Source organism: Xiphophorus maculatus, chromosome 15 (genome assembly GCF_002775205.1).
Source record: "Xiphophorus maculatus strain JP 163 A chromosome 15, X_maculatus-5.0-male, whole genome shotgun sequence".
Taxonomy (NCBI): Eukaryota; Metazoa; Chordata; class Actinopteri; order Cyprinodontiformes; family Poeciliidae; genus Xiphophorus; species Xiphophorus maculatus.
This window is the reverse complement of record NC_036457.1, coordinates 4,544,126-4,569,313: the sequence shown is the minus strand read 5'-3', so window position 1 is coordinate 4,569,313 and position 25,188 is coordinate 4,544,126. Positions and strand designations below refer to the sequence as shown.

The window sequence follows — 25,188 nt, the reverse complement described above, 5'->3', positions numbered from 1 at the left end:
TGAGTCACAGAAAGGAGAAGAAATCTGTTCAGTCTGAGGCCAGATACGCAATCAATCAATCAATCAATCGATCGATCGATTGCACGATGAATTCAAATGAACTCAATCATTTCCATTTGTATGATTTATTGTTTTCTCGTTCTACCAAAAACTGGATGATAAAAATCTCCAGTTTTGTCTCAACTTTCTTTGAAAGATCATTTTGTTTACAGACTTTGTTCATTTTATTTTGTTTATTTATTTGGGGTATTTAAAATGTTTTCCAGTTTCACTGTTAAATGTTTGCTAGAAATTAAAGTTTATTGATCTTTGAGAATGAGTTCTTACATTATTATATTAGTTGGAAATGATCTAAAGACGATATTATCGTTTATCGCGATAACTTCCGGGACAATTTATCGTCTAGAGGAATGTGTTACGGCGACCGGCCTCTTCAACGACATAACCTTTCATTTCTTCCAGCTTTTTCTACAGATCAGATAAACTTCACCAAAAATCTCTGCAAACTGGAGGGAAAATCTCAAACCGAAGCGTCCAGAAAACAAACTGGGTTTGAAAACGAACTGGTTTGTTTTCTGCGTTTCATGGCTGAGCTGCTTATGATGATGATTTATGCGGCAGCGTGTCTGTTCTCATGACACCAGCAGCAGATTTCTGAAATATGACTCAATTAAACCAGCAGGTGTTTTCAATGGAGACCGACGCCGGCCCGGTTTTTGTTTGTCTTCCTTAGCAACGGTAACCTAGGAGAGGAGACTTTACAGAAAGAGGGAAAATCTGGCCTGAAAACGGTCCGATCCCGCCAACGGTTCTGGGTCAGCTCGGTTCGTCCTCCGGATCCACACAGGGAGGATGGACAGGTTGGCAGAACACACACACACACACACACACACACACCCTGCTAACGTGTGTGTGTGTGTCGTAGAGGCATCTGCTCTTTGGAATAAACAACTTTCCATTTTTAGCTACCAGGGATGAAAAAGAGAAAACAAAGCGGCACCGGCTCTTCATGCTTCGGTCCAAACGGATCTGAGGGACGGAAAAACATCTCTGATTGAAAATTCACCCTAAATTTAAATATTTTGTTTTTAAAGACAGAAACAAAACCCAACCTTTACCTTTGACCTTTCATCGCCACGGACTCTCTGTAATGCAGATTTAGTTCACACAAATTTAAGACTTTTAAAGACTATTATGAATTACATTTAAGACCTATACCACAACTTTGCGAAGCGTTTTCGCCTTGCTGGCCACCGTACTTTAAAGTAATAAAACAAGAGGCATCAAGAAGCTGAAATGAAATTACAAGATGGAGGATCGAAGAGAGATTAAAGAGGATGAATTAAAAACATGACGGAAAGGATGAGATGGAACGCTTTGACAAAGAAAATATGAAGACAGAAAAGGAAAAGGTATGACGATATTTTACATGAACACTGAGGAAATAAGAGGCTGAGCATAAAAAACAGAGAAAAGGAGAAAAGACAAGAAAAAGGTCAAATTTAGCGTCACAAAAGAAGCCAAAGAAAAATCCGGTTGAAGAGAGGAGGTCTGTGAAAGAGGAGCAGAGAAACGTTCACCACCTTCAGTTTGTGTTTCTGTTCTATAAATATCTGGAACAAATGAGACCAGAGAACAGAGAGAAAATGAAGATTACATTTTTAATTTCCTCATAAAAGGCCGTCCACATTTAACTGCTAAAACCAGAAATCAGAGGGACGAAGGTGAAGAGGATGAGGAGGTAGAGGCGCTGCGGCGCCCCCTGCAGGGAGGCGCAGAAATAATTAGATGGAGTTAAATTATATTAACAAAAAACTTTTAATTTCATTTTCAACAAAATACATTTAAATATGAAAAAAACTCTAAATCGAGAAGAAGAGAACCACAGCAGCGCCAATTACACACTGACACCTAGTGGCCGTCCGAGGAACTACATCTGGGATTGTTTGGGAGAATTAGAAACTGTCCTTCCGTTTCCTGGAAGGAGTTCAGGAAAACTTGGAGCCCAGGAAAAGAAAAACGTCCAGTGAGTCATTTTGACGCAGAGATTTATGAAAAATAAAGCCACTAGTGAATGAAAGCAGGCGAAGAACACCTTTAGGGCTGGAAACTGCAGAGCTTCCAGCCAAACGCTTCCTGGTAGCAGCTGGCACCAGAAACCTGCTGACTGGGCTCTTTCTGGATTCCTCTCTGGACCGGAGGAAAATACAAAAAAACAAAAGCAGGTGTAAATTTTGAATCAGCATATTTTGTACTGTGTGTGTAATTGGTCCCAGATGTGGACGGAGATAAGTTGTTTACTGGAAAAGTCCCATCCTGCTGAGGTCTGAGTGGAGCCGCAGATCGGCCTCCTCACTGGGATCAGATGTGTTTTCACTGTCATGATTAAAACCTGATTCTCAGCCTGGATTACAAAATAAAAGCTGTTTGGGAGCAGAAGGTCCTAGAAACCAACCCAGGTTAAAACAACATGATGTCTGAAAAGTTACAGTCAGAAACTCACAGCAATAAATAATAAAAATAATCCTGTCTTAAGAGAAACAATGGGTTCATTTTCAAAGTCACATTTTAACCAAGTGATTCATTTATTAATAAACGTCACAGATTCAAACTAAATATTTAGTTAGAAAGTTAGATATTTAGGTTACTAACTAAATATTTAGCATCAAGTTAAATATTTAGTTATCAAGATAAAATTTAATCTTTCTAACGGAATATTATCTCAGTATTTAATCTTTATGTTATATAAAGACAACTAAATATTTATCGTCAACATAAATATTTAGCATGCTAGCTAACTGTTTAGCTTCAAACTCCAAATCTAGCTGTGAGCTAGCTACATATTTAACTACATCTCACCAAGCTAAACTAACTAAGCTAAATGTTTAGCTGCTAACTATTTATCAAGTTTTATTGAGCTAAATATTTAGCTTGGAACTAAATATTCAGTTAGCAAGCTAAATAAGTTACGTAGCAGCTCTGTTACATTTAGTTAAATATTTAGCTAGCTCAGATGTAAACATTTAGCGTGGGGCTAAATAGTTAGCTAAACAGTTAGCCTAATGCGAAATATAGCAAACTAAATGTAACCTAAAGTCAGCAGTTCTGTTATATTTAGCTAAACATTTAGCTACTGCACAGCTAAATATTCAGTTTGGATCTAAATAATCAGTTGGTTAACCACAGATCCAGGACAGAGAAGTGGGAAAGATAATCAGGACGTTTCAGAAGTTTATGGACTAACGGGCCGGTTTGATTTAGCCTCTGCAGCCCAATCTGTGGAACCGAAACATGAGAATCCAGAACCCTGCAGACCCGGTTGGAGGAGCTGCTTCATGGCAGCTGATGGAGGTTTGATCACAGGAAGCCTCAGTTAGCGGTTAGCATCAGAATGTGAAGCAGCTTACAGTCAGTCATGTGAGGCTCTGCAGTGATGGCGGCGCCAGGTGGCATCATGGCGGCGTCCTGCGGGCCAAACTGTTCCTCACAGCTGATGGAGACGGAGCCAGAACCATGGAAACAGTCATGATGTCACCCTGAGGATCTGCTGGTTGGACACAGAAACACTGAATTCAGACTCATCAAAACAGAAAAATGATTCTTTAATAAAAATCTCTGCTGATGTTTGAATGTTAAAAACGTTCAAAATGATCTGCAATAATCTGTTATTGTTATAATCAGAAGAAAATGGAGGCTCATATTTCAGTCTCATTTTCATTCATTCATAAATGTTAGTTTATAACTAAACAAACTAAAGAGCTAAATATTTAGTCTACAAGCACCTTGCAAACTAAATATTTAAGTTGGAGCTAAATATTTACTTAGTTTGAAAGCAAATATTTAGCTAGTAAGCTAACTAAATGTTCAACTTGAAACTGACATTTATAAATGAACATTGTTAAAACATGACTTTTTTCTCTTGTAAAAGACTAAATAGATTATTGCTGTTATATAAAAGATAAACAGATTATTTTCTTTATAATCTGAAATTTAAGGCCTAAAAGCTGCAGCTTGTCTGTATTTCGTCCTTCATCTCCACAGAAATCAGGTTTTATTCCACAAACAGACGTTAAACTTTTATTAAAGCTGGAGGTCAAACAAACATTTTCCTGGAAGGAAAATAAAAAACAGAATCTGCAGCAGAAACTCTGCAGTGCAGAGACAGAAAATGTGTTTTTGAAGCTTTTCCGTGACGACTGAGGTGGACTCCTGTCTGCCTGTGATATTCCTGGTTCTGCTCGGCGTCATCGGTTCACAGAGTCACGCTGCGATGCAACATGTTACCCGTCAGCACGCCTCCTGGCCTGGACCCGGCCTGGCCCCGGGCCCCGGGCTGCGCTGGGCACCATGTGGGTCAGATCACTTCTCACCTCCATCTGATGAAGCTTCACTTTCTGTCCGGCTGAAACGTTTCTCCTGTTTCAGTTCCTGCAGATCTGCTGTCCTGCAGCCTGAATCATCACCTGCCTCCACAGAGCCGAGGCATTTAGTTCAGTTGTTTAGTTCAGTTGTTTAGTTCAATTATTTAGTTCAGGCATTTAGTTCAGTTGTTTAGTTCAGTTATTTAGTTCAGTTGTTTAGTTTAGTTGTTTAGTTCAGTTATTTAGTTCAGGCATTTAGTTCAATTATTTAGTTCAGGCATTTAGTTCAGTTGTTTAGTTCAGTTGTTTAGTTCAGTTATTTAGTTCAGGCATTTAGTTCAATTATTTAGTTCAGGCATTTAGTTCAGTTGTTTAGTTCAGCTGTTTAGTTCAGTTGTTTAGTTCAGTTGTTTAGTTCAGTTATTTAGTTCAGTTGTTTAGTTCAGTTATTTAGTTCAGGCATTTAGTTCAATTATTTAGTTCAGGCATTTAGTTCAGTTGTTTAGTTCAGTTGTTTAGTTCAGTTATTTAGTTCAGGCATTTAGTTCAATTATTTAGTTCAGGCATTTAGTTCAGTTGTTTAGTTCAGCTGTTTAGTTCAGTTGTTTAGTTCAGTTATTTAGTTCAGTTGTTTAGTTCAGTTATTTAGTTCAGGCATTTAGTTCAATTATTTAGTTCAGGCATTTAGTTCAGTTGTTTAGTTCAGTTGTTTAGTTCAGTTGTTTAGTTCAGTTATTTAGTTCAGGCATTTAGTTCAATTATTTAGTTCAGGCATTTAGTTCAGTTGTTTAGTTCAGCTGTTTAGTTCAGTTATTTAGTTCAGTTGTTTAGTTCAGTTATTTAGTTCAGGCATTTAGTTCAATTATTTAGTTCAGGCATTTAGTTCAGTTGTTTAGTTCAGTTGTTTAGTTCAGTTATTTAGTTCAGCTGTTTAGTTCAGCTGAGCTGCAGGAGAAACGCAGGATGGCAGCTCTGAAACCTGAGGCGTTGATGTAAAGAAAGTCAAAGATTAACAGCAATAATTTGGATTATTTAGCCTCTTATGAGAGAAAAATGGAGAGAAAAAGTCAAATTTATTCATTCATAAATGTTACAGTTTCAAGCTAAATAATTGGTAGTGGGTTAATAAATATTTAGCTTCAAAATAAATATTTAGTTTGAAGCATAAAATTTCAGCTTTAGTCTAAAGATTGTTAATCTTTAGTTAACAAGCTAAATGCTAATTATTTAGATAGCAAGCAAAATATTTAATTGGCAAGCTAAACAAGCCGAGTACTTAGTTTACAAACTAAATATTTAGTTTGTAAACCGTTTCTATTATCACTCAGAGCTCTTCCTGCTGGAGGAACATAGTTTATTCTTTATGTGGACTGACTGCAGTTTTTCATGTTGATGTTTTTCATAAATACAGAATCTATAAATATGAGACATGCTGTTCGGCCTGGCAGCCACTAGGGGGCGGCACTGCGGTGTCAGTTTCACATTTTCTCTAATATTTTATATTTGTTGTCTTTCTTTTGCCCAAATGTCTTCTGGCACACCGTTTCCTGGGTTTGGGTTGGGTTCTCTTCCTGCACCAACATGCTGCCAATTCTCAGCATTTTTAAACTGAAGATGTTCGACTCAGTAGCTTTTCCACAGGTAGAAGGAAAACTAGGATAAACTAGTTTTGTTTGCCTTTGTGATCTACATGTCTGTGAAAGGTGCTATAAAAATAACATTTTACTTACTTTTACCTTACATAGCATCTTTCAAAACAAATCACACAGAGCTGTGCAGAAGAAAACAAAAGATAATAAACATCAGTACATCCAAATAGTTAATAAAAGCAGTGAAATATAAACTAGATGTTTTCTCAAACTAAAGGTCAAACTCCCCCAAAAACAATTTCATTTCAATTTTATTTAAAAATTACTGTTTTCCTTATTTTATTGTGCAAGTTTAACAGTAATTTGTTGAACAACTTATTCTGTTAAATGTTATGCACTTTTATTTAAGACCAAACTGCAGTTTAAAGAAATAAAACTGTCACCAGCAAAAATTGACTTGATTGGTTTTATATCTGATCACTTTGTTAAACATCCAACGCTTTTTCTTAATTCCATGTAAAGTCTTTCTGAATCACAATGAAAAATAAATATTGAACTAAAACTGTTTATTATCTCGTTACAATGTAGTAGATATGATGGTCATAAAACACAATTAGCTCACTGCAAAACCTTTATTTTGAAAAGTATACAAAAGCTTTCTTTTGAAAGACCAACAACACTTTATATACTCCTGGTTTAGATCCATCAACTTGCAATTCTCATGCTCTTATTTTGAAGTCTGTTTATACAGTAGATCTATTTCCTTTCCTCTTATTCTACTTTTCCCCCAATAACTTTATTTAAAACAAGATACACAATATTTAGTATTGCAATATCATTATAAGAATATGTAAATTATAAAGTCAAAATTAAATTGGTGCTGAAAGGTTTTAGTCTTTTAAGGGCAGGTTTGATTTTAATTGCTTAACATTGTTTTCATTCCACATAAAATCTTATTGGTTAAAGTTAGTTTAGCATTAGCTTCCACTAAACGCTATATTTCTATAGCACGTTAGCATTAGCAGAACTGTTTATGATTGGTGCTGTAGTGTTAGCGTAGCTAACTTTTTAGTTAGCACCGGTTCCTTAAGGAATAGCTCCATTAGCTCAGAACAAACACTGTAAAAAGTTACAACACTTTGAACAGATACGTTTTTTCAGGTTCTTCATTGTGGCTTTCAGTAGAAGTTGCCCATCAAGGGCACCGACTTTCTGGACGAACCTTGGACAGAAACGAGCAGCAGGAGATTTTATGAAAGCACTCATGTTCCTTTAGGACACTAAGTGTTCTTCCAGAGGCAATAACAGAAATGAGACTTTACAGGCTCAGTTGGAGCCGCTGAGGCGTTCCTCAGGGTTCAGGCCCTCTCAGTATCCAAAGGTTTGTTTGATGGCCTGCAGGTAAAAGCGCCTCCAGCCCTCCCTGGTGGTCTCCTCCTCTCCAGCAGGAACTCCTCGGCCCTCCAGCTCCAGCTCCGTCTCGTCTCCTCTGTCTACCAGCTCCAGCCTGATGGTGGCGCAGTGCTCTGATGGAGCAACCAGAGGACTCAGGCGATCTGCATGCAGCAGCAGCAACACTTCATGGCATCAGACTCACCGCTGGGCCAAGTCCTGAAGCGCCACCTCATCTCAATCCTCTGGTCTGGAACCTTCAGAGAGAAACCATCTGGTTACGCCAACATGGAACAAATTAATGTCCGACAAGGACTGAGGCCTCACCAGCTCTGTGAACTCTCCACTGACGCTGCCGTCAAGAAGAAGGAACTTTCCTCCTCGCCGGGCGTCAACAGTCGCTGCTGAGCGCGTAAACACCTGAACAAACTGGACAAAGCGCAGAAGAACCGCATCAGATGGCGCCCTCATGGGTCAGAACCTGGTTCTGAGGCCATTTGGAGGAAGGACAGGTCTACGACATGCAGGATGTTGGCCAGTAGTGGGCGTTCTGCTGCTAATACTTTTTTTTAGAGCGCTTTAGAGCTTTGGCTAACTTTGGAAACGTCTAGTGATCCCAGAATCTTGCCATGTTAGTGACGGTGTAGCACTTTAGCGTTAGCTTTCGCTAAGTGCCTTGTTGGTAGCCCTCAGAGGCAGTCCAAGGATATCTGGTATCCTGGGCTAACAACCCCACCGGCGCTGGGATGGTACAGCGCTGCAGGGTAACTTAGCTAACATTTTAGTTAGCATCGGCCACCACCGTCTACCTGTGTGAGCTAACGCTTGGTGATTCCTTAGCTGGGTCTGTGTTGGTCGGTACCTCCTGGTTGATGAAGGTCCTGTAGAGTTCATCAGCAGAGGTCTGGAACGTTTCCTTCAGGCTGAAGCTGCAGGTCTGGATGCTAACACCTGTGGGACAGGTAGCTGGGCTGGATGAGCGCCTAGCGTCTGAGCTAACCTGAGGACGACATGGAGACGATGTTCAGGTCCAGTCAGAATCAGCTTGGTCGGGTCAACAGGTGGACTGTACCTGAGTTTTACTGGATTTGACCTGGTTCTTCTTGCTCGCCACAGGTGTGGATGGTTTCTGCCCGTCAGCAGTGGGAAGGATCATCCCCTGACTGAAATCTGAGAGGTTAAAGGTCAACTTTGCTGTGATGTTCATTATCCCCGCCTAAATAACTGATGGTGATTGTCTGTGGACAGCAGACCTGATTTAAGGTCACGGACGTACTGGCCCAGAACCCTGCGGACCTCCTTACCACCAGACCTCTTCATCAGGTCCAGCAGTGGGGTGCTGGGCTGGTCCTTACACAGAGACACCGAGATCTGGACCAAACGGAGCAACGCAACGTCAACAAGGCAGCTAGACGAGTGCTAGACTGAAGGTCAACTGACTCACGTCAAGGTCGTCTTCATCGTTCTCATCGGACAGGTTGGGGACGTCAATGGTCCCTCGGTACTTCAGTCCACTGCAGGACGTCCCTGGAATGGATGACATCATCAGTGTCGCCCTATCAGGAGCCTCGGTGGTGTTGCATCATCAGTGACATCACAGACCTAACCAGTTGGCCCTCAGTTGGAACTCATAGAAGAAGAAGAGTTTTCCTTTGCGGTTGTTGATGGACGCCTCTCCGTCCAGCCTGCTGACCTCTGTGACCTCGCAGACGCCCTCTGACCCCTCCACCCGGACGCCCAGCAGCAGCTGACGGAGGCGGTCCGAGGACCAGGCCGTGACATCCCGCTCCGTCCTGACAGGGAAGACGGCAACAGAGTGAACGAACTGGCTCCGCCCACCTCTGACATCACAGCGTTTAAAAATATCTGCACAAGTGCCGAGCTGCCGGGTCTCATAACGCTGCACCCTAAAATAACCGCTCCAGATTTACCCCTCGGGTCATTCTGGAGGGTTCTGCTTCTGTCTGAGCGTTACTATGGAAACCAACATGGAGACCAGTTTCCATTGGCAGTTTCTTGCCTTCAGGTGCAGGATTTATTAGCATTTAGAAACTTCTATACAACTTTTAAGGTGAAAATATTTCAACTCTCTAAGAGTAGAATTTCAAAATAAAAGCCTCACTCAGTGCTCAATGTTTCACTGACCAGTGCCAGTTGTTGACGTTGGTGGCATCAGCTCTTTCCTCAACGATCCACCGAGGGTCCCCTTCCCCCCACTTGGCCATCGATGATGGATAAACTCCGGACCGGATCGATCCAGAGAACCAGAACTGGACTGGGAGTCCCTCAGTCTGAGGTTTGACCCACAGCAGCTGAAACCGGAGCTGCTGCTCTCCATACAGACTTTCAAAATAAAACAGGTTGACAAAATAAAAGCAGCGTTGACGTTTCACACATCACCAGAAAGATTTTTAAAAAATTGTTTTCCAAGTATTTAAATATCAGCCCATCTTAATAACAAAATATGGACGCCACAGATTCACAGAACTAGTTCTAAAGCTTTGACTGCCTCAGTTAAGGTCAAAGGTCAAGATTCAGCAATAAGAAAGAAGGAGAGGAGAGATGAAAAGGAACGATTTGTTCCTGTAGCGCCAATAACATCAAGAGAAGAAGAAAAGAAGAAGATTTGTTTCTGTCAAGGAAGGCAGCGTCTATCCACTACAACTCCCTGCGCACCCGGAAATTGTGACGTCGAAATCCGGGAGAAAGTGAGGAGCAACGTCAGGTGAACAAGGTAATAACAGCTGATCGATCCTGATCGATAATTGTTTCATATCCAGCGGGTTTTTATGAAGCCTGTCATTACGTCATTAAACCCCAGGATGACGTCACAGTTCCTGCGGTTTGTCACGGCGGGAAAAACTACTTAGATTGTTACGTTTCTGTTAGCCTGCTAGCATGCTAACAAATCAAAATACAGTCTGCCAGAATAAACTGCTGGCCCTGAACGCATCATCACAGCGTCGGGTCCAGTGTCAGCAGCAGAACCGGACCGTGTGTGAGTTAAACTGGTCCGGAAAGGGTTCTGTAAGCTCGGTTTGGTTCTGTGTGTCCAGATGATGAAGAGTAAGGCGGACGAGGAAGACTACTGGAACAGCAGCAAATACAACGCCTTCACTTTCGATGATGCAGATGATGAGCTGAGTGCGGTAAGACCGGAACCAGAACCAGAATCCAAAAGCGCGAGGAGAGGTTCGGGTTCCGTTTATGGAACAAAAACAGAAACAAAGCTACTGAAAGTCCAGATCCTTCGGTTCTATGGCAAACGCTCAGTGTATTTAATGGTGTGGACCAACAGCTGGGGGGTTTGACAAAATTACAGACAGAAATATACAATGAAATACATATGTGTAATTATTTATATACGTATTATTGAATGATTAAAAACATAACATGCAATTAAAAAATTAAATGTCCTTTAAATAAAAAAAATTATATATAGGCAATCCCTGGTTTAGATCAATGGCCTAGTCAAAGTCTAGACCCACTATTACAACTGAGAATCTGTAGCAAGATTTCTCATATGTTCTCCATCAATCTGAAGTTCTGCTGTTTTACAACAAACAATGGTCAAGTTGAATACAAATGCACGCCGCACTTTTCAGATTTTTATCTCTTTTTTTCCCCTCCTCACAGATTAAAGTTATCAAAAGTTAGATTTTTAATCATGAATTTTTTCATTTTGACATCACGTTTTTATTTCCTGTTCTGGTTTCTGGTTTTCAGCTGAAGGAGACCAAGAAGGCGGTGAACAGCATCGGCCCCCTGCTGGCCGAAGACGGAGAGGAAGACTGGGAGCGGGTCAGCTGGAGCGGAGAACCTGTCGGCAGTAAGTCCGCCTCCCTCCCACCTGTTGGGGTTCCTCCGCTCTGATTGGCTGCTCACCTGTGGCTCCTGTGTGCTCAGGTATATCATGGTCAGTCAAAGAGATGGCGGCGTCCAATCAGAGGGCAGACAGAGAGCCCGCCTTCCCCAAGATCTCCACAGAAACGCCGTCGCTCGGCAAGAGCCAGTCGGGCATTTCTCTGAGTTCTCTGTTCAAAGGTGAGACCGTGATCAGGTCACGTGACCGGGAGGCGGGGTTAGCTGGTCATGTGACCAGGGGGCGGGGCTAGCTGGTCACGTGACTGGGGGGGCGGGGCTAGCTGGTCAACAGGACGTCATGCAGAATCAAATCTGGACCAACCAAAAATATGATTAATCGATGAAATCGATTTGTCACCCAGCTGGAGTGGTCATGTGACCGACCTTTGCTCTGTTTCCAGGGAAACCAAAAGGAGGAAACCTGCAGACCTTCAACGACGGTGAGTCAGATGAACGAACGAACGAACGAGTCAGTGAGTCACATAGCGATGCTAACGTTGTTCTGTTTCAGTCCTCGGCGACCCGTCGCTACGCCTCTACACTCCTGAGCTCCGAAAACCCAAATCAGAGTACAAGGTAATCTGATTACAGTGTAATCTGATTATAGTCTGCCATCTGGTTTCTGTTGCTTTCCTCTTCATTTCTCTTGATGATGTCATTAGGATCTGGTCAGCGATTGGTCGGCAGAGGAGACGGTTCAGAGGCTGCAGCAGGGGAAGGTAAGCGACCCGGCGGCGTGCGCCGAGCGGGCCGACCAGAACCAGAACCAGAACCTCCTTGTTTGTGTCCCGCAGGGCGTGACTCTGGAGAAGTTTCGCTCCCTGCAGGACAAACTGCTGCTGCTGGACCTGGCAGTCGCCGCCCACGACGGGAACGCCATCACTGCCGTAAAGTTCCGACTCATCGTCACTGATCCGAAAAACTTTATTTATAACGACCCGATCACACAAAGCTGCTGGTTCTGACTTAATAAAAAACATTTTGACAACATTATTGACAAGGAAAAGCAGAAAAATGTAATTAAATCAGTTAAATTATCATTCGGGCTAAAGTTAGCTTATTGATGAACATTTAGCTGTTAGCAAAACTCAAGTGTCAAAATTTTATTTAGAGAGCTTTCATATAATCAATATTACATTTATTAATTTGAAGAAAAGTTCAAATAAAAAGGAAACAATGTCTGATTACATTCAAAATCATTTCTTATACAGAAAATGATGCAGATTCCGGCTAGCTAGTAGCAGCAGCTATAAAGCTGAACATTTTGCTATATTGTTTAGTAAAAATATGATCCAGTTTTATAAACCAACATGTATCCTCAGGTCATGAATCATAAAAATTATCGCAATCAAAATAAACCAGTTGTGGAAGTAAATGCTAACATACGGCTAGCCAAGGCTAACAGTTGTGTTTTATGTTGGCATATTTTAATTTGGAGCAATATTTTAGAAAACATATTTAAATTAAGTCTGACATTCCTGAAAGTTTTAGATGGGTTAATAGAAAGGATTAATGATTAAATATCGTCAGCTGATTTAGTAGCAGAGTGAAAACTTCCTGCCGACTTGTTGAAGTTGTTTGTGTTTGCAGGTTCTGATCTACCTGAAGAGGACGCTGTGTAAAGGTGCGTCTCTCCGTTGGTTCTGCTGCCGCCGGCTGAACGTCACATTCTCACCGTTTGGGTTTTTCTGCTCAGAGGTTTTATTCCGGGAGCTGGAGTCCAGGCAGACGGCGCTGAGGCACTTCATCCACTACCTGACAGAGAACCGAGAGCAGAGGCTGCTGCTGGAGCTGCTGAGGTCTGGACTCACCTGAACTCACCTGGACTCACCTGGACTCACCTGGACTCTATTTGTTTGTTTGCATCTCATTTCTTCTTCTTCTGCTCCTCAGGGCGTTGGGCCGGACGGAGGAAGCTGCTGTAAGTCGTCAGCTGTAAAGACTAGACGCCCGATGGACGCTGACCTGCTGCAGGGCGGCCATCTTGGAGGGTTTTCTGTTTGATATTTAATCAATCTTAACTGAAATTCACACAGCTATCATAGCCATGTGTATAAGCACATGTTTGTTTTCTTTAAAAGTATTTTTGAATTGGATCCATTCGTGGTTTATTATGTTTAAACATTATTAGTGGGGTTAACAAAATAAAATAATATTAACAAAATATTTTTATTTGATGCATGATAAGCATTTTATAAACAACACATCAAATCATGTTTAGTTTTTTACTAAGATACTAAACATAGTTTTAGTGTTGAACAGAAATATCCAGCAGTGCTGAAGCATCTTCTGCTGTTAGCTTAGCCAACCTCTCCAAGATGGCCGCCGTATTTCCATTGTGGGGTCTACTCTTTATTATGTTTATTGTGATGGTAAACGCTCGTTAGACGGACGAATTTGCCTGACTGTCTGTCTCCATGGTAACAGCTGCTGCAGTATAAAGACTACAAGAACATAGCGGATGAGAACAAGAGGCGGGACTTCCTGAAGAGCTGCCTGAGGTGTGGAAGGAGGGAGGGAATGAATGGAAGTATGGAGGAATGATGAGGAATTTGTAGAAGAGAAATGAAAATGGAAGAAATTATAAATAATTCAGGAAGTGTTTGTTTGTTTGTTTGTTTGTTTATGTTCTGATGAGTTTTGTTGGTTTCCAGCCTCCAGTTTGGCGGCGAAGATGGAAATCACGTTCAGGATCACTACACCCTGCTGGAGAGGCAGATCATCATCGAGGTCAGAACCGGGTCAGACTGGTTCTGACTGCACACCATAAATATTAGACAAGCGCCCCCAAGTGGTCAGATAAATATTAGCTGAGTTATTCTGTTGCACTGTAAGACTTAAGCATCCTGAGGCGAGTGAAGCAAAGCGTAATCTGATGTTAACCACCCAGTCTACCTGCTCCTAGTCTCCTCCCAGTCTGCTCCCAGTCTCCTCCCAGTCCACCTGTTGATGCTCCTTGTGGTTCTGCAGGCGGCGGACCGGAAGGCGGAGCGGGAAGGAAAGCTGGAAGTCTTCCAGAAGTTTCCCAGAAAAGCCTCCATCCTCAACATGCCGCTCATCACCACCCTGTACTACTGCTGCTTCTACCACTACAACGAGCCGGAGGTCAGGCCCAGACTGGGATCCAGCTGGTTAACTGGGAGGATTTGGGTCAGTTGACCTGGATCAGCTGAACTTCCTGTTTTTCTGTCTTCAGGGAACCTTCAGCAGCCCGCTCAACGTCCGGCAGACATTCAAGGTGAGACGCGTTTTCTCTCTTTCCTGTGACCTCTGACCTCTGCCGCGGTGGCTAACGCTGTCCCTCAGATCTCGGAGAAACAGTACTTCACGACGGCGCTGGCGGCGCGGGCCAAGCTGAAGAACTGGACGGACGTGGACGCCATGTTTAACTCCAGGAACTGGCTCGGCTTCTCCAAGAAGAAATCTCCGCTCAGCTTCCAGCGCGTCGTCGACATCCTGCAGAAAAACTCCGCCCCCACGCGGGTGAGTGGGCGGAGCACCATAATGTTTATGATGCCAACTATGGCAAGCAGGTTTAACATACAATCAGTTTTACCGCACTTACATTCAAAATATCTGAAATTGCTTTATGACTACATATTATTAAATTAAATTGTCTCTAATTCTAATTTGATTGGACAGAAACCTGACAGAATTACATTCTGCCTGGTGGAACAACAGAAGATTTACTGTTGAGTTGTTTGTAGGCTTCAATCAAAGAATCACTGACTACTGATGAAAATTTTTCAGATATCTTCAACTAAATTATGACTAGTCATAAAGTAACTTCAGGTTCTCATTTTTAGTTTTAACTAGTCATAATTCTAATTGATAAAATCTTAAATTACCATTCTGGATAGTTAAAATGCATTCTTAGATATCTAGAATAATTACAGATAGTCATATTAAACTGATTTTATGTTAAAATGGCCTGCCATATTCCATGCTAACGCTGCCGGTTGCTAACAGGTGCTACAGGAATACGTCGGACTCGTTAGCGACGCGGAGCTCAGGATCGGATTGGCTCAGAAACATAAATGCCACGACATCGTCATCAACGTGAGTTCTTTGATTGGCTGCTGGCCGTAGCCGTGTAAACCAATGAAAACGCAGGGGGCGGGGCTTTGACGTTTCCTCTGCCTGTCGGTTAATCAGACGTACCGAGACATGAAGGACCGGCAGCAGCTGGCGGAGTACCGGAAGAAGGTGGAGCGCGGATCGGCGGAGGAGCGGAAGATTGACGAGTTGCTCAGCAACCAGGTGAGGAAGAGGAGGAAGAGGAAGAGTGTTACGGTTTTGGTCACGTGACTCATCTGGTCTGCTTCTTCGTTCACAGCAAATCCGATGGAAAAACTGAGGACTTTTATTGTGAAACTCAAGTGCCAGCTTCCTATTTGAGACTGCAAACCAATGAAGCAGAAAGTGGGCGGAGCCAAAACTTCCCGCCGAATCGTCGCCAAGACTTCTGTCGCCGTTTCCTGGAAAACTTTAAAAATCCAAAATAAAAAGAGCAAAACTGTAAAAACAGAAAGAGAGAGAGGACGTGATGGTCCAGTCGGGTCAGAACCGGTTCTGGTTCTGAGTCCATGTTTACGTCATATTAACCATGTCTGTGTCTTACAGAAGAAAAACTGTTAAAAAAACATGAAGTATGAAGAAATAAAGTGATTTTTTAAAATCAAAACTGCAGAGGAAAAATGAATAAAGGTCGATAATAAAGGCTGCAGTGACGTCAGAGCTCCAGCAGAGGGCAGCAGCCTCCACCAGGTGAACACACCTGAACATCCCAGAAACTAATTTTATTATACTGGAGGAAACAGATTAGAATATGCTCTATATGAACGCACTTTATATTTAATGTGGTGCTAAAATGTTTTAGTGTTTCTGTTTTAAGAGCAAAATTCACAGAAAATCTCATTTTAAGACATTTTACAAAACAAACTGGTCATTTTCTGAAACCTTGAGTCCCATAACGTGGTACAGATAAAAAAAATATTTAATAGTCATATTTCATCACACAGAGGAAAATATTTTGCAGTTTTACATGTAAAGAAAATCACAACAGGCCAACTGAACTGAGATTTTGTTCATTTTTATAAAGTTAAAGGAAGAGATTTCCTGTCATGGCTCCAGTTCTCCCTGATGCAACGCACGTCTTCCTTCCACTCAATTTTATGTTAAATTGAGTTAGCTTCTTTGTTAAATCAGCTTCTTTGTAGCGATGAGTTGATTAGCACATTTAGCAGCGCGTTCACAGATTGACTGACAGCGCTAAGCCCCGCCTCCTGCCTCTGATTGACTGTTTTTGGTACATTTTTACAAAAGGTAAATAATGCAACTTTAATTATTGCACTATTGTATAAATATTGTAAATGTCTCAATCTGTACTAGTGAAACAATCACAACATAATTTCAGTTCTAATAAAATCCAAATTCCTCGTCCTGGAAGCTCGAGGCGACTGTGGGACGGAACGGCCAGCCGCCATTTCCTGTCACCAACTGGGTCCGTTAAACAGCAGAAACAGAACCGGAGCTGGTGAGGAATAAACCATCTGAGGTCACCATGGTAACCGCAGGTCAGACCATCTCCATGCTGCGCCAGCTGCAGCCACCAGGTGGCGCAGCGGCAGCGTTTTCCCGCTGCTGACTCGAACATGAAGACCCGGAGGAGGAGGGGGCATCGTGACGGCGTGATGACGGCAGTGACGTCACCCAGGCGGTTTCTGTGAAGGGACGGGACCCGTCGCTTCATTCAGGAGCAGCGCGAGCGCAGAGGAGGACCACGCGCAGCTTCACAGGTGAGTTTTTACCTGCAGCAGCAGGACGCAGGCTGATCGATCAGCTTCATTGGTTCATATCAGTAAAACTGAGAAATGATGAGAAAATCTGAGGAAACAAAGAGAACAGATGAAGCTCATTAAATATTAACATTTTCACCGTCATGATGCTCAAACGAATCTTATCTGAAATATTAAAGCAGCTTCAGATCATTTCAGTGTTTATTTACCTCATTATGTAAAGAAAAGCCATTAAATCAGTTGCTGATAATCACCGTTATTTATTTATTGAAAAAATAAATAAATTGTGACAAAGAATCTGAATTTGATCTCAGCATTTGGATGATTTAATTACATAAAAACGGGAAAAAAGGACAAGAATTAACGTTCATATTCACTAAGATGTTTTACTGAAGCGTTTTTACAAATGTTGGGTTGATAAACTACATAAAATGTCCATTAATGAGCCAATCAAATATTTAATCTCTTTGTACGGAAATGTTTCCCTCTGCATGGAGTTATTATGCAGTTTTTCAACATAGAAAATGATTTTTTCTCTTCAGATCATGAAGGAAAACTCAAGTCTCAACATTATTTATTTAAAAAGTATTGTGGAAGAATCACTGAAAGCTGAAACTACAGGAAATAAAGCTGAAACCGAAAAGAACAAAATTATATATTTATAAAGTAAAAAGTCTCCAGTACAGAACATCTGATTTAATATTTTACAACGATGCTTTCAGAAAAAATATATATAAAGTTATGTAGAAATGCTAGCATTAAATCATCATATATAAATATATATATAAATATATATAATCTGCTGTCTGGTTAAGCTTGTTTTCCTTGTGGCCAGAAAAGTCGTGATGCTCCATAATAAAATTATTGAAGTGAAAGTAAAAATACTCCTAAAGGTTTTTTTTTAATCAAAAAGTTTCTTCATGTAAATGTAACTAGTTACTTCCCACATCTGGTCAGAAGTTAAAGGGAAATGTGGTTTTAAAGACGAAGAACCACCAGAACCACCAGAACCACCAGGCGATGTGGATCATCTCTTGGTCCAGATTTTTCTGCTTCTCCTGCACTGCCAGTCTGGTTCCACCGGGTTCTGGAGGTTCTATTGGAACTTGATAAATCACCTTTTTATAAACTTTTTCTCCTCATCAAATCAAACCTGGAGCTTTGCTTTAATTCTTCCATGTCTGAGAAATCCATTTATCTCCATGGAAACCATTCAGCTGTAAAACGCTGGGTGGACGTAGCCCCGCCTTCAAGGCGCAGCTCCTCCCCCACTCAGCTCCTTCAGACTAGCCAGCAGCAATTAGCAAACAGCTGCTGCTCAGAGCAGCGCTGCTAAAAACATCAGAGGAAATGCGGGCGCTGTGGTGGCGCAGCGGTTGTGAAGGCCTCAGTCCTCAACTCGGCCGTCGCAGGTTTGATTCCCGGCCTGGCGACCTTTACCGCGTGTCTTTCTCTTCTCTCATTAAGCTCTTTCCTGTCAATTCACCATCAAATAAAGACTAGAGCCGATAAAACCTTTTAAAAAAAACCTCAGAGGAAATGACGAGAGGAGGACGGTCCATCCATCGCCTGCCCTACTCCAGCATCTCTCTGCTGGATGTCATCTCTGCGCTTCAGCTACTGAGCTGTTAGCATGACGGTCAGGAAGCTGTCACACAGCAATGATCTTCAGTCAGAGGCCTCTCCAGAATTGTTGCAAAACTGACAGCTACTGGAGTTTCATTTAGTTTTCATCTTCGATAAAGTTTATTTTTGTTATCTGAACTGTCATGCTAGCAGACGTTAGCCTGGTTGTTGAGCAGAGCAGCCGGAAAACCCCCAGGCTGGACTTGACAGGAAGATGTTGCTCATCCCTTAGCAGAAGTTCTGACGTCAGAGGTGATGCAACAGAAGAAACGACTCCCACGATTCAGTGACGCAGCTTCATCTGCTTCAAACACGGGAACAAAACGTCCTCAGAAACGCACCGGCACCACAGCTTGAGAACCACGACTCTAAGTTTGTATTTTATTGTATCTGCAGGATCAGTGAGTCAAACCATCAGAGGAGAAGGAAACGAGGCGACCGTCACTATATATGTTTTGAGGAAACTGCGGCTGAGTGACCCGTTTGTCTCAGAAAACTGATCCGTCCTGGATTTATCAAAAAACTTTCCAGTTACACCAGAGAAGCAAAAGAAGAAGAAGACGAAGACGAAGAAGACTGGACATTAAATGAAGGTAAAATCTTTTCATTTGGTTAGTTTGGGGTTTTATTTATCAGACTTAATGGAATCTGGAGGTTTTACCTGAATATTAGTTAAATATGAAGCAGGAAAGAAAACTTAAAACAGCTTCACTGATTGGAAGACCATAAAGATGCAGAACAAGCCCACATCATCACTGCACCACCACCGTGCTTTATAGTTACATACTGCTGCTCTTTATTTAACTTCATTTCAATAACGTTTGTCTTAACAGAAGAGATAAAGTCATAATTTACACGGTTTAATGTTTATAAGTGCTATAAAAGGTGAACTCCCTTCAGAAATACAACATAAACTTGTTTCCTAACCAGAGTTAGTCTGGTTTTGACTCTTCCTGCCAGAATCAAAGCAACTTCCTGTCTGACACGAACTCTGAGCTCTGAGTTAGAAAAACGTTGATCTGACCTCAAAGTTTCCAGCAGAATCAAAAAAAATCCCTGACAGATTTTGCAGAGGCAGCTTGTTGTGAAAGTGACAGATTTTACCGTCAGCAGTTTGTCACCTTTTTCTAAATATGGAAACAAAGACATGAAGGTGAGAATCAGCCGCTGACGTCTGAAAGGTGGACATTTTTAAGCTCAAATATTTTTATTTTTGTAATAAAAATCATAAAATTCTTTCAGTTACATTGAAAATTCTTTTATTCCAAAGGAAAATTTAATGTAACTGGTTTCACTCATGTTGTTCTACGAGTTGTGATGAATGCTGTGGGCAGGGAGGATTTCCTGTAGCAGTCTGAAACACAGCGACCTTCTTCTTCTGCTTTGCCGTTTCTAATGTCGACTTTGAGCTGCTTCTGTTTACGCCTCAATCATTTCCTGTCTTCCTCCTTGAAGGTGGTTTTCCAGTTTAAGTGCTCCTGTAGCTCAGTGCTGATGCAGGGATGGTTGTTAGCGAAGCATCTCACTGCGGCTGGCACAGAGCGATCCGATCTGTGGCCTCAGAACAGCCCAGCAGGGATCCTTCAGCTTCCTGTGTCCATCCATTTCCTGAGCAGAAAAACAAGATTGTGATCCGATTTTCCCAGAGGAGTTCTTTCTTTGGAGATAAATGAATACTTGATATTAGCATAAAGCAAATCTACCGTTGTGTTTTCTTTGGTAGAGTGTCTGACTAACTGTTGAACAATTGGGAGTGCAGCAGAGTGAGGCCTGATTTAAGTCACCAGATTTACCAGATTTACCACTGAAATGTTGCGGTTTGGTGTTAGTAGGTTAGCAGCAACTGAAATGACATCCCTCCCTCAGCAGAGGCTGAAGGATGAATGTCAGCAGTTGTCAAATTGACACGATATGGTAACATGACTTACACCAGAAAAAAAAATCAGATTTAATATTAGAAAGTCAAAAAATGTGATCAACAGAAGAATGATTTGGATAATTTCACTTAAAGCTCAGCTGCTTTTTTATTTGACCTCTTATTTACATCCAGACAGGTGAGTCTCACTCACCTGTCTGTCCTGAACTCTGGTCCTTTAATCTACAGACTAACATGAAGCACAAGGAGCAGCAACGAGGCGCCAGCAGCTCCAGGTTTGGTTCTGAAAGTGGACCTGGTATCTGAAATCTGCTTGTTTCCTGTTTCAGACGTGCAGCAGCTCATGTGAGCAAACTCACTCAGACGAGCTTTACAGGAGAAACAGCAGCAGATAGTGATGCTGCAGAAACAGGAACTTCTCTGGCTGTGAGGTAAAGAGCCGCAGTGACAGAAAGAGGAACAGCAAAGACTTTACACTGAGATCGGTTATTTCTGAAGGATGTTTAATGTTAGCTCTTCCTCCATCTCTAGAATTCACTATTAGCTCTGAAACCGGCAGGTTCTCTCTCTGATTCTTCGCTCAATATGAAAGTAAAGAACCTTAAAAACCAGTGACAAGGCAACTTTATTTTATAGCACCTTCCAGCCAAAGACACTCAAACTACTGATAAAAAGACATTAAAAAGAGACATTAAGAAAAACAAACTGATTAAGATTTTCAATAAGTGGAAGCGTATAAATATTGAAATATTGAAGACGAGAGAACCGAGGACTGAACCTTGGGGAACTCCACGGATAATTTTATTCAGCTATGGTTCCATCAGACAGGCGGGGTTTCAGATTTAAAACTTTCCTGTTTTCTCTCCAGATGTTGACCCCATGCTGTGATGGCTGACCTTAGCCTGCGGTCGGTCTGATCGCCGTTGATCCGGTCGCCTTCTGGTTGGGCAGCGAATTCTGGAGACGCCAACCCTGGGATCGGCTTTCTTCCTACAGACTCTGTTCCTGATTGGCCAGTTGTCTGAAGAGACCCTTGGATTTGATTGGCTACCATGCTGAACGTCACAGGCGGGTTCTCGGTGAACCAGAGCTCAGTCAGCTGTGAGAGGCCGTACGGCGACGACCGGCTGCCGCTGCTGGTTCTCTACATCGTCGTTCTGGTCGTCGGTCTTCCCGCCAACGTGTTGACTCTCTTCCTCACCTGGCAGCAGGTGCGCAGGAAGAACGTTCTTGGTGTCTACCTGTGGAGCCTGTCGTTGTGCGACCTGACCTACCTGTTCACGCTGCCGCTCTGGGCGGACTACGTCAACAACGGTCACGAATGGCGATGGAGCTCGACGGTCTGCAAGCTGACGGGCTACATCTTCTTCACCAACATGTACATCAGCATCTTCCTGCTGTGCTGCATCTCCTGTGACCGGTACTGGGCGGTGGCCTACAGCCTGGAGTCCCGCGGTCAGCGGCGGCTGTGCCACGCTGTGGTCATCACGGTGGTCATCGTCCTGGTGGTGGCCTTGGGCCACACCGCCGTCTTCACCATGAGGGAGGGAAACGTTCAAAGCTCGAAGCGCTGCTTTGAGCCGACCCAGAGCAGCATCAAGGTGATGGGCTTCAACTACGCCCGCTTTGTGATCGGCTTCCTGCTGCCGCTGCTGCTGCTGGCGGTCACCAACCGCCGCGTCTTAACCAATGTCCAGCGCAGCACGGGCCTCCACGGCGACCAGAAGCGGCGGGTCCGGCGGCTGGCGGTGGCTGTGGTGCTGCTGTTCCTGGTCTGCTTCGCGCCGTACCACCTGATCCTGCTGGCCCGGGCCGTCATCACCCAGTTCCCCCAGCTGGTGGGCACGCCCTGCCTGTTTGAGGAGACCATGTACTCGTCCTACACCATCTCCCTCGGCCTGTCCACCATCAACAGCGCCGTCAACCCCATTCTCTACGTCCTGTCCAGCAACAACATCCGCAAGGAGTGCCGCCGCGGACTCACGCAGATCTGCGTGTCGGCGTGCCACGGACCGTCGACCAACAGCAGCCAAATCAAATCCTTGGAGCTGAATGCTGGAACCGATACCGAGAGACATCCGGTTGGAACAGAAGAAACCTTAGAGACCAGATAGAAACGGTTCCTGGCTGGACTGCTGAGTCCACAGGGTCTCTGCAGTCTAAAGGTTCACACCGGTCCTGTTCAGGCCGCTTTAACCCGACTCCAGTCCGTTTGTCAAGAAAGTCCGGTTCGGTTGGTGAAGTGTGAACGCTAACTGATCTCGCTAACTGGGTTCTGTTGAAGTGAATTCTGGTTCGGTTTGAATGTGAACACCAAGCGGACCAGAGAGCGCTCCAAAAGCAGGAAGTGGACTACAGCGCAGGGCATTCTGGGCAAATACAACCTGCTAGCCTAGTAGCGCTAGCAGCAAAAATGGCTCCTGACTAAAGAGAAATCCTCCAGCCGCTAAAATCTGACGCCTCCATCTTGTTTCCATCTGGTGAAACAGGAAGTTGCTCTCAGTCTCTTCAGAGGTTTCTGTGCTGTTTCCTTCAGTGGTTCTTGGTGCAGCGCCCCCACAGGCCCGGAGGGGAACAGGTTGGTTTGACTCAGAGCAGAGAGAAAGAGAACCACAGCAGCTGGTTCTGGTTCCAGTAGAACCGGGTCGACCGGACCAACAGGAGGATGAACGTTGTGACTCCTCTCTGCCTCCTTCGGTTCAGGACTGATGGATGAATTTTTCTGGGACAAAACATGTTCATAAAAACTGAACTTCAGATGTCTGATTTTAACCCCACAATGTTTGTAACCTGATTAAATTTGGATAAAAGCAAAATGTCTGAGTTTATTGCAAACCAAAACAAATAAAAGTTGTAATTACAAGTTTTAAAGTCAGAAATACATAATTTTGAGTTTTAGTTTTTGTACAAGTACAAGTTTTAAAGTCAATTACCAAAATAAAAGCTGTGATTATGAGTTTAAAAGTCATAAAATAAGTTGAAATTTAAAGTCTTGATTATGAAACACAAAAACCAATTAAACTAAATTTTAATGAACTAAAATTACAATATTTTAAAAAGTGATGAAAATCTACATGTTGCAACAAACTTCAGGATGATTCTGACTAAATTAAAGAGACGTCACCGATCTGATGGAGAAGTCAGTTGAACTTCTGCTGAACCGTTTCCTGCCACCGCAAACCTGCAGCGTTTTTATTCAAATCCGCTGCAGATTAAACATCCAGCTGCTTTTCACACACAGACCACAAACTGTGTGTGTGTGAGATGTGTGAAGGTGTGTGTGAAGGTGTGTGTGGGAACGGATGTCGGCTGTCAAGGTCAAAAGGAGTTCAGATGAAAATAAAAAGTTAAAAACTGAAGGAAAGCTTCCAATGAAATCTAAATTTGATCATTTATTTTCATCTTTCCTACCAGCAGCTCTGCGTTAGCGACTTGCCGTCTGACCCGGTTCCCGCTCCGCTCTGATTGGCTGGCCTGTCGCTTCCAGTCCCAGATGGACGCTCTGATTGGTCGCCTCCTGCTGAATAAACAAACGGCCTCATCAATGATTAACGTGCCTGTCAGACACGACTCAGGGCCAAATTAATCATTGATGCCTGACCTGAAACCACAAAGGAAAAATGCAGCGTCGCCATGGCAACAAGACAGTATTTCCTGCTTTTATTCAATTCCTGAACTCTTTGTGACAAAAATGTTTTGGTTTGTGCAAAAACCTTTTTTAATCACCAAATGATCTGAAAAGTTTCAGAATCTCATCAGCTGACAGAAAAAAAATAATTTGTTACACAAAACAGGAAAATAAACATGGAAGAGGAAGAGGAAGTGACCATTTTTACAACAGGAAGTGGAACAAATGGAAATTAATCTGCTTGCTGTCATTTTGTGAATCTTAAAAAATGTGAAACATTTTTTTGTCATCTAAACCAAGAAATTAACTTAACACTGAAGTCAATCCTGCTTTAGACCTTTGTTTTCCTTCCACTCAACTTTCCAGAAAAAGCACAGAGGAAGCTCAGCCTGACAGCTGCTGACACAATGAGCTTCAGGTTTTTATCTCACCTTTCGTTCAGAAGATGAAAATTAAACCAGGATCTCCATAAAACCCGTCAGCAGAACGAAGTTCTGAGATGTTCTGGTAGACCCGGTGGACCGGAACCAGAACCAGCAGGCGACATGGCGACCCATATCATCTCCGGTCGTTTCCACTCTTCCTCCATCGACCTCCAGACAAAATGAAAACTTGACTTTGATCCTAACCCAGCAGCTGTCCGGTTCTGGTTCTGTTCAGTCCAGGTGAGACGGTTCTGATGTTTAAAACAAGCAGTGGGATATTTCCTCACCTTTTCTCCTTCCACTAAACTTTCTTCACATGTTTAGAGAGTTTTGATTGATATTTTTCCTCAGTCTCTCTCTTGTTGAATTGTGACCTCTGACCTTAACGGAGATGGGTCGGGAAGATGAATGGCTTAATATGGAAACCCATCTATGCCAAGAATTAAAAAATAAAAGCCCAACAGGAAAACCTGCCTACAAGTTCTCATGTAGTGATTACCAAAGTAAAAGTTGTAATTACGAGTTTTAAAATCATAATTACAATATTTTATGTAGTAATTACAAAGATAAAAGTTGTAATCATGAGTTCTATGTCATAATTATGAAATATAATTGGAGTTTTAGGTCTT

General features: G+C 42.6%; 3 protein-coding genes across 5 annotated transcripts; 2 read left to right on the top strand and 1 right to left on the bottom strand.

Annotated features, from left to right (window-relative positions):
* Positions 1 to 6,402: 6,402 nt before the first annotated feature.
* Positions 6,403 to 9,693, bottom strand: LOC102236455 (activator of 90 kDa heat shock protein ATPase homolog 1-like). Its single transcript, XM_014474682.2, has 9 exons — positions 9,488 to 9,693; positions 8,945 to 9,135; positions 8,787 to 8,869; positions 8,596 to 8,713; positions 8,415 to 8,512; positions 8,205 to 8,342; positions 7,670 to 7,771; positions 7,548 to 7,599; positions 6,403 to 7,476 (listed from the first exon to the last, which is right to left on the bottom strand). The coding sequence occupies exons 1-9, from the start codon at positions 9,565 to 9,567 to the stop codon at positions 7,319 to 7,321; spliced, it is 1,020 nt and encodes a 339-aa protein (XP_014330168.1). The 5' UTR covers positions 9,568 to 9,693; the 3' UTR covers positions 6,403 to 7,318.
* Positions 9,694 to 9,728: 35 nt separating this feature from the next.
* Positions 9,729 to 15,874, top strand: vipas39 (VPS33B interacting protein, apical-basolateral polarity regulator, spe-39 homolog). The gene is made up of 19 exons (XM_005814402.3): positions 9,729 to 10,076; positions 10,399 to 10,491; positions 11,069 to 11,171; positions 11,249 to 11,386; positions 11,608 to 11,646; positions 11,718 to 11,782; positions 11,869 to 11,925; positions 12,001 to 12,093; positions 12,797 to 12,830; positions 12,903 to 13,005; positions 13,100 to 13,127; positions 13,634 to 13,707; positions 13,861 to 13,936; positions 14,177 to 14,311; positions 14,403 to 14,444; positions 14,513 to 14,689; positions 15,176 to 15,265; positions 15,362 to 15,466; positions 15,543 to 15,874. Exons 2-19 carry the CDS (start codon positions 10,399 to 10,401, stop codon positions 15,561 to 15,563), a joined length of 1,473 nt encoding a protein of 490 aa, XP_005814459.1. The 5' UTR covers positions 9,729 to 10,076; the 3' UTR covers positions 15,564 to 15,874.
* A 989-nt stretch (positions 15,875 to 16,863) lies between these two features.
* On the top strand, positions 16,864 to 23,002 carry LOC102237225 (probable G-protein coupled receptor 132). Of its 3 annotated transcripts, XM_023348211.1 has the most exons (4): positions 16,864 to 17,004; positions 19,027 to 19,223; positions 20,836 to 20,937; positions 21,375 to 23,002. In XM_023348211.1, exon 4 carries the CDS (start codon positions 21,559 to 21,561, stop codon positions 22,618 to 22,620), a length of 1,062 nt encoding a protein of 353 aa, XP_023203979.1. In that variant the 5' UTR covers positions 16,864 to 17,004; positions 19,027 to 19,223; positions 20,836 to 20,937; positions 21,375 to 21,558; the 3' UTR covers positions 22,621 to 23,002. The 3 variants fall into 3 exon arrangements, with proteins under 3 accessions (XP_023203979.1, XP_005814461.1, XP_023203978.1); XM_005814404.2 differs by lacking the exon at positions 20,836 to 20,937; XM_023348210.1 differs by having other exon boundaries at positions 20,836 to 23,002.
* The last annotated feature ends 2,186 nt before the right edge of the window (positions 23,003 to 25,188 follow it).